The sequence below is a fragment of the Mobula birostris genome, chromosome 2, assembly GCF_030028105.1.
Source record: "Mobula birostris isolate sMobBir1 chromosome 2, sMobBir1.hap1, whole genome shotgun sequence".
NCBI classification, from domain to species: Eukaryota; Metazoa; Chordata; class Chondrichthyes; order Myliobatiformes; family Myliobatidae; genus Mobula; species Mobula birostris.
The window spans coordinates 111,151,034-111,159,460 of record NC_092371.1 but is presented as its reverse complement, the minus strand read 5'-3'; the positions used below and the strand labels follow the sequence as shown (position 1 = coordinate 111,159,460).

The 8,427-nt window shown below is 42.8% G+C and overlaps 1 protein-coding gene and 1 long non-coding RNA gene across 4 annotated transcripts in view; one reads left to right on the top strand and one right to left on the bottom strand.

The window, feature by feature from the left end:
- Positions 1-253: 253 nt before the first annotated feature.
- Positions 254-5,425, bottom strand: LOC140189784 (uncharacterized). Of its 2 annotated transcripts, none has more exons than XR_011883510.1 (3): positions 5,273-5,425; positions 1,509-1,783; positions 254-722 (listed from the first exon to the last, which is right to left on the bottom strand). It is a non-coding gene; the product is annotated as an uncharacterized lncRNA (long non-coding RNA). The 2 variants fall into 2 exon arrangements; XR_011883511.1 differs by having other exon boundaries at positions 1,509-1,574.
- Positions 5,008-8,427, top strand: part of snx3 (sorting nexin 3) — a 24,197-nt gene continuing 20,777 nt past the window's right edge. The window contains exon 1 of one of the 2 annotated variants that reach the window (XR_011883509.1): positions 5,008-5,261. Coding sequence is in view for 1 of the 2 variants with exons in the window: in XM_072246142.1 (XP_072102243.1) it covers positions 5,100-5,261 (162 nt within the window). In the remaining variant the exon portion in view is untranslated. The remainder of the gene's footprint in view (positions 5,262-8,427) is intronic. The other variant, XM_072246142.1, reaches the window with a different exon arrangement.

Sequence of the window (8,427 nt, the reverse complement as noted above, 5' to 3'; positions counted from 1 at the left end):
CAAGCAGACTGCTGCAGTGAGAGGTTTGAAGAGGTCCTTGAGAACTTCAGCCAGTTGATCGGCGCAGGTTTTCGACACCTGACCAGATACTGCATCAGGGCCTGATGCCTTGTGAGGGTCCACCGTCTCAAAGGATGGTTGGACATTGGCCTCTGAGACAGAGATTAGATTAGATTAGATTATGAGGACACGCAGTCCTCTTTTATTGTCATTTAGTAATGCATGCATTAAGAAATGATACAATATTCCTCCGGTGTGATATCACGGAAACACAGGACAGACCAAGACTGAAAAACTAACAAAAAACTCATAATTATAACATATAGTTACAACAGTGCAACAATACCGTAACTTGATGAAGAACAGGCCATGGCACAGTAAAAAAGTTCAAAGTCTCTCGAAAGCCCCACATCTCATGCAGACGGGAGAAGGAAGAAAACTCTCCCTGCCATGCCTAACCACAGTCCGACTCCGAGTTGTCCGAAAACTTTGAGTTCTGATCAGCCCTCCGACACTGAGTACCGAGCGCCATCTCTGCCGAGCGCTTCAACCTCAACCTTGGTCGCCAGCAGCAGGCAAAGTCGGGGATTTCGGGGCCAACCCCCGGAGATTCTCGATCGCACAGTAGCAGCGGCAGCGAACCGGGCATTTCAGAAATTTCCAGATGTTCCTCTGTGCCTACTCACGTCTGTCTCCATCAAATCAGAATTGTGCAAGGTACCCTATTTAACAAATATGAGATCACAGAGTTCTTGGATTTGCATGTGTATCATGCTATTCACCTTTTCAAAGTATGCATTAAAGTTTGTAAGTTCTTTAGGGAGTGAAGCATCACTGTATTTATGCTGTTAGGTTTCACCTTTGTAGCACCAGGGGAAACAGAGCGTTTCACCTTATATGTAAATTTTGGGACACAACCATTGCCAGAGCTGTCGCAAATCCTTTCTGGACAGCCAGAAGTTAAGAATAGAACCTGTAGCCTAAGTTCAGCTCAGGACACCAATCTCACGCCCCTAAAGGGCGGCACGGTAGTGTGGTGGTTAGCACAACGCTTTACAGTACAGGCGACACGGGTTCAATTCCCGCTGGTGCCTGTGGGGAGTCTGTACGTTCTTTCCATGACCTTGTGGGTTTCCTCCCAGGTGCTCCAGTTTCCTCCCACAGTCCAAAGACCTACTGGTTGGTAGGTTAATTGGTCATTGTAAATTGTCCCATGATTAGGCTAGGGTTAAATTGGGTGATTGCTGGGTGGCATGGCCTATTCCGGAAGGGCCTAAATCTCAATAAATAAATACTAAATGTATACCACTAGGTTGACCTTGAGCAAGAAATCAGAAAGGGAAATGAAATCAGTCTCTAAGGTGCAGAATTGATCCTGGGCTACACATAGTTTCAGTAGTGTTTCCTCATCCAAGTCCACATATAAAGCAAGCAGCTAAACTGTAAATATTAAAATATCTACACATACTGTAACAAAGGCAACATGTAAATGAGAATCATGAACTTACCAGGGACGCCAATTCCATTTCTTTTGGTGTTTGGGGTACAGCTTTAGCAAGTGCTGTTGGAGTAGTCTAGACAAGTAATTAAAGAGTATGTTGTAGACAGTATACACTGCAGTCAAGGTGCACAGGTTTGTTCGGTGTGGGTATTTTGGAGGGAGAGTGTCGAAGGCTCTTGTATTAAGACTTTCACTTAACCGGTCATTGAACTTTTGACTGTGCTTTGCATCATAGAAAGCTTTGGGGAGTCAGGAGTAAATTATTCAGCTTCTGATCTTCTCCTGTAACCAAAGGTCTGGTTGAATATTTGTCTTGTTACATGCAAGCACGTGGTCAACCAGCTACATGAATACAAAGGCATGGCAAATGCATTGATTAAATGAACAGATATACCATGGACAGCATTCTAACTGGTTGCATCACCATCTAGTGTGGAGGGGTCACTTCACAGGATCAGAAAAAGCTGCAGAAGGTTGTAAACTCAGCTTGCTCCATCCTGGGCACTTGCCTCTCCAGCATCAAGGACATCTTCAAAAGGCGATGCCTCAAAAAGGTGGCATCCATCTTTAAGGACCCCCCTCACCCAGAACATGCCCTCTTCTCATTGCTATAATCAGGGAGGAGGTACAGGAGCCTGAAAGCACACCCAAATGTTCAGGAACTGCCCTTTTCCCTCTGCCATCAGATTTCTGAGTGAACAATGAACCCATGTGCACTACCTCACTTTTTTTTTGTTCTCATTTTGCACTACTTATTTATTTAATTTTTATGTATATTTCATTTCAGCGGTGAAATGATCGGACAAAGTCAGCATGGATTTGTGAAAGGAAAATCATGTCTGACGAATCTCATAGAATTTTTTGAGGATGTAACTAGTAGAGTGGATAGGGGAGAACCAGTGGATGTGGTATATTTGGATTTTCAGAAGGCTTTTGACAAGGTCCCACACAGGAGATTAGTGTGCAAACTTAAAGCACACGGTATTGGGGGTAAGGTATTGGTGTGGGTGGAGAGTTGGTTAGCAGACAGGAAGCAAAGAGTGGGAATAAACGGGACCTTTTCAGATTGGCAGGCGGTGACTAGTGGGGTACCGCAAGGCTCAGTGCTGGGACCCCAGTTGTTTACAATATATATTAATGACTTGGATGAGGGAATTAAATGCAGCATCTCCAAGTTTGCGGATAACACGAAGCTGGGTGGCAGTGTTAGCTGTGAGGAGGATGCTAAGAGGATGCAGGGTGACTTGGATAGGTTGGGTGAGTGGGCAAATTCATGGCAGATGCAATTTAATGTGGATAAATGTGAAGTTATCCACTTTGGTGGGAAAAATAGGAAAACAGATTATTATCTGAATGGTGGCCGATTAGGAAAAGGGGAGGTGCAACGAGACCTGGGTGTCATTATACACCAGTCATTGAAAGTGGGCATGCAGGTACAGCAGGCGGTGAAAAAGGCGAATGGTATGCTGGCATTTATAGCGAGAGGGTTTGAGTACAGGAGCAGGGAGGTACTACTGCAGTTGTACAAGGCCTTGGTGAGACCACACCTGGAGTATTGTGTGCAGTTTTGGTCCCCTAATCTGAGGAAAGACATCCTTGCCATAGAGGGAGTACAGAGAAGGTTCACCAGATTGATTCCTGGGATGGCAGGACTTTCATATGAAGAAAGACTGGATGAACTGGGCTTGTACTCGTTGGAATTTAGAAGATTGAGGGGGGATCTGATTGAAACGTATAAGATCCTAAAGGGATTGGACAGGCTAGATGCAGGAAGATTGTTCCCGATGTTGGGGAAGTCCAGAACGAGGGGTCACAGTTTGAGGATAGAGGGGAAGCCTTTTAGGACGGAGATTAGGAAAAACTTCTTCACACAGAGAGTGGTGAATCTGTGGAATTCTCTGCCACAGGAAACAGTTGAGGCCAGTTCATTGGCTATATTTAAGAGGGAGTTAGATATGGCCCTTGTGGCTACGAGGGTCAGGGGGTATGGAGGGAAGGCTGGGGCGGTGTTCTGAGTTGGATGATCAGCCATGATCATAATAAATGGCGGTGCAGGCTCAAAGGGCCGAATGGCCTACTCCTGCACCTATTTTCTATTTTCTATTTTCTATCTTACTATTGCATATTCCGATGTACTGCTGCCGCAAAACAACAAATTACATGACATGCTGTATGCCAGTGATACTTGAATATTTTACAGACCAGAAAAGTCTCCCACGTAGCTTTATAACAGATCAGTCAGAAGCAGCGCTACACTCCTAAAAATTTTCTTATGACCTGGATTGAGTATTTTATATTTAACGACCACAACCGTCTTTCTGTTTCCTCAGTGTGAATCCAACCAAAGTTTTCTTTGCTTTGATTTCCTTTGAGCAGCAATCCAATAATAACATTTTATGATTCCTTGAATGTTTAAGAAGTTGTCAATGGTTAGGAATGTCATTGATTTACAATTTAAGGTTGCACAGATTACAAACCAATTCTATAATGAACAATGGCCTCGGCCCAATACATCGGCTACTTTATTTTCCTGCATGGATGCTGCCTGACATGCTAAGCTCCTCCAGTACTTTTGTGTGTGTTGCTCCAGATTTCCAGTGTCTGCAGCTCTGTGCGTCCATAATAAAGGGCAAATACTCAATGGCCACTTTATTCGGTACAGGAGCGGAACCCCATGTGGTCTTCTGCTGTTGTAGCGCATCCACTTCAAGATTCGACGTGTTGTGTGTCTTCTGCGCACCACTGTTGGAATGCAATGTTGTTTGAGTTACTGTTGCCTTCCTGTCAGCCAACCAGCCTGGCCATTCTCCGACCTCTCTCATCAACAAGGCGTTTTCGCCCACAGAACTGTTGCACACTGGGTGTTTTTATATTTTTTTTCACCGTTCTCTGTAAACTCTAGTGACTGTTGTGCATGGAAATCCCAGGAGATCAGCAGTTTCTGAGATACTCAAACCACCCTGTCTGGCATCAACAATCATTCCACAGTCAAAATCACTTAGATCACATTCCTTCCGCATTCTGAACAACAACTGGACCTCTTGACTATGTCTGCATGCTTTTATGCATTGAGTTGTTGTCACACATGATGAGATATTTATATTGACGCAGGTTTAAATGTGTACCTCATGAAGTGGAAGCTAGGTGTACTTTCACCTATTTATGTTCTTCAAAACGAAGATTAGCATTGTCAACTAAATCCAATGTGTGTCTTGAAATGATAATGCTACACTATGTGGAAAAAAATGTTTTCGACGCAACTTCTCTGCATACAAAATAATAGAAAAGCTACCCTCGTTCTCGCTGAGGGAAGTTATATTTGCAGCTGCAATGAATGTACGTCAACTGTTTAAGAGAGGCGGGGTGGGGAAGGGTAGTAGGGAGTTGCGAACAACGACTGCGTGGCACTCTGGAAAATGTAGTTCAATCCATTCTTGTCCTTGGGCATATCGCTTTCCAATGGCAGGCGTGAACTACATTTCCCACAATCCCAGGCGCCCCCACCCTTCCCCCGCCTCGCAGTCATTTGAAAGGCAGCTGAAGGCTGGCGAAAAGAGACGTCATTAGGCCCATCAGTAAGCGAGAGAAAGAGAACAAGATGGCTGAGGCTGTGCCCGATACTAGGCGACTGCTGGCCAAGCCCCAGAACCTCAACGATGCCTACGGGCCGCCCAGCAACTTCCTGGAGATTGACGTGGGCACCCCGCAGACGGTCGGGGTCGGCAGGCAGCGCTACACTACCTACGAGGTCCGGATAAAGGTGAGCCGTACCGGGGAGGGGAATACTCGCCGGGCCGTCCAGCTGGCCGAGGGTGGAGGGAAGAATCTGTGTCATCCAACTCGACCGTCGGCGCGGTCTCTTTTCTCCCCTTCTGTGGAGGATTCATGGCTGTCGGGTGTTTCTGTCTCCTGGGTCATGGGGAAAGGGGGTTGACTGTGTGTGTGTGACTGGCTAAACCTCAGGAAGAGGATTGCTTCCCTTCCCAAATGATCTGCCCCCACTGTAGAGTTAGATGTTTCAGCACGGTTACTGGGCTAACGCTGTCAGCCGGTGCCTTTTGCGTAACCTAAATATTGAAGGTAGAGGTGCACTTTGGTGTCCATGTTGTGCAAAAACTTTTTTCTGGTTGAAGTGTGAGGAGGAGGACAGAGGGGCGGTGGAATACGGGAAGTTGGAACAACTCCTGTTTCCAGTCCAAGAACTGGAATGTTGTACTCGTGTATTTCCTCAAGATAGGAGATTAGAGTTGCGGGTGCCAACAATTGTGGACATTACGGAGTGTGCTTTTAGGTGTGACCATTCAAAATTTACTTTGAGTGGTTTTCTTTGAGCGTGTGCTTGAGATGTAAATTTTTTTTTGCCCTTGAAGCCTGGCTTGTTGCGTATATCTTTAAAGGACGTGTAAACTCTCTTCGCTTACGTCCTAGTTGAGTCTCTCTTAAATAGTAATTGAGGATGTTGAGAAAACATCAGGGAGAGTATCGCATTCGGCTTAGTACTGTTTATTATTAATTTCTGTTTGGAAGTTCAACGTACACAAACTGGGTTACAGGCATTAAGAGCTCAGTTGAGAATCTCTGACAAAACGGTGGCTTTGTAAAGTTGAGATGAATGTATTGTTTGTACTGGTAGTTCTAAACAACACAGGTAGCAAGATATTCCATAGTTGCCTTTATTTAAGAACTTGTGTGTTCCGTCTTCAAAGCACCACCAGACTATTTCTGAATTTAGTGAAATTGTTTCAAGTTAAGGCCTGTGGTAGCTTTTGTGGTCTAAATGTAAATTGATAGAACAGTACAGATTGTATGTGGCGTGTGTTCACAGCAAACTGTTGCTGAAACAGAATGTGAGGGGATTTAAAACAAAATGCTAGAAGTAATAGGGCAGCATCTGTAGAGAAATTGTTGAATACTGGATTAACTGCTGTAGAAGTTGGTCACAGCATTTGAGGTAAGGAGGAACAGTCAATGCATGTAACAATAGTTTTGGAACTGATTTGTTTTAGTCTGCTGAATAGCTTTAATTTTCGATCCTTCTGAATGTTTAAAAATTGATCTGTACTTTTGGATGCTTTAGACTTGAGTACTTGGGTAGTTTAACTCGTTTTGCATTCCACTGTTGAGTGGAATTTAATTTGAATGACTAAACTAACTGTAGAATGTATGGAAATATTACTTTTGAAAGACTTGTGAGACCGGAACCCTCGACTGATGACCCCTTTCATTGGGTAACAGCACAAGGAGATATAGGTCATGAAGTACAGTAGTGGGTTTGAAAACGCAAAAAACATTATCGGGATGGAAATGAAGCTATGATAAACACTTTCTGTATAAATTTGCAATCAATGAATAGAAGCAATGTTGTCAAAGCCTGTTACCAGGAAGAACTGAATATTCTGTGCCTCAGAATAAGGTCTTTAAGGTAATAGAAAAGTACATCAAGCTCACTCTGGAACTGTTTGTTTGGAAGGGGCAGCATGTGATGTAGAAGGCAGTGCATCGCTCACTAAGTACGGAACTTGATTTGAGCCTGACCTCCAATGGAGTTGACGCACTTCATCTGTGATCATGTGGGTTTCATCTGGGTGCTCTGCTGTTGTGCCCACCCATAGGCTTATGCTTTTCAAATGCACTTGAGTAGGTGAATGATGGGTGACGTATGTGAGAGCAAAAGTTACTAAGGAATTAATTGAGATAATGGGATTGGCTGGAGAGCCAGCATAGTCTTGCTGTGCCAAACAGTTGACTCTATTGTAAGGAAATGAAAGTTATCTTGCTCTTTTTTTCTTTCCATACATTCCCTTCAGTGTTAATTATGGATAACTGGAATCTAAAATTAAGCTGGTAATATTTCTGGTAGGAGTTATTTCATTTGCATGAAATATTTAGATTATTGAATATATTTGGCAATATCACAACTTTGCACATATCTGTAAGCCATATTCTTGAAAGGAATTGTGTTAAGTAAAATGAATCAATAATTGGCAAAAGTGTCAGCAGATTTGCTTTTATTTTGGGTTTACAGAATATTTTAAATCTGCTGAGTATTAAAAATGACATTCTTGTGCCTTGTAAATAAAGGTGTTGAGTCCTCAGCTAATTAAACATTTGTGATTTCATAAGGAAATAATTCAAACAAAGGAATTTCTCCTACCCTGTGAAGCTGCAATGAAGTGAAATATTTAAAAATGATTCTAGCTGGAATACAAGTAGATGAGATTTGGAGCTCTGATAGCTTGGGTGAGATATAATGCATTACTTCCTTTAAGAATTTTAATTAGTTTTGGAATGAGATAACAAAAACAAATCTAGTTTGAATCTACCACAGTTTGTTCTACACTGCAACAAATGCTATCTATTTATTTCAGCTGGCTCAATTAAACATTATCACCTTTCCTGTTTGACACTTGGTGGTTATTATCTGTTTTAACCAGACATTTTTCTTGTGGCTGTTTTGCATCCTGCAAACTTGCCCTACGATAGATAGCATGTACTTAGTGCATTAAAATTTGGATAATACATAAATCAATGTTGAATTGACATCAATTTGAAGCATGGTTTAAAATTTCATAACGCTTGTAAATGTGGATTCAAACTGAGTATTTGAAGGCTTCCATACTTGTAGATGATTTCAGGAGAAATGCCTTTTTATCATCCTTAACAAGAGAAAATCTGCAGATGCTGGAAATTCAGTCTTGATGTAGATTCAGTCCCGATGAAGGGTCTGAGCTGAAACATCGACTATTTACTCTTTTTCATAGATGGTGCCTGGCCTGCTGAAGTCCACCAGCATTTTTGTGTGTGTGTGTGTTGCTTTTTATCAACCTTTGTAAGTCATTTCAGTATCAATCAGGATCCAGTTGCTTTGAGCCTTGCACTCCTTCCTTGCTGATCTTGCCCAACATTTTCAATGTTTATTAGTATTA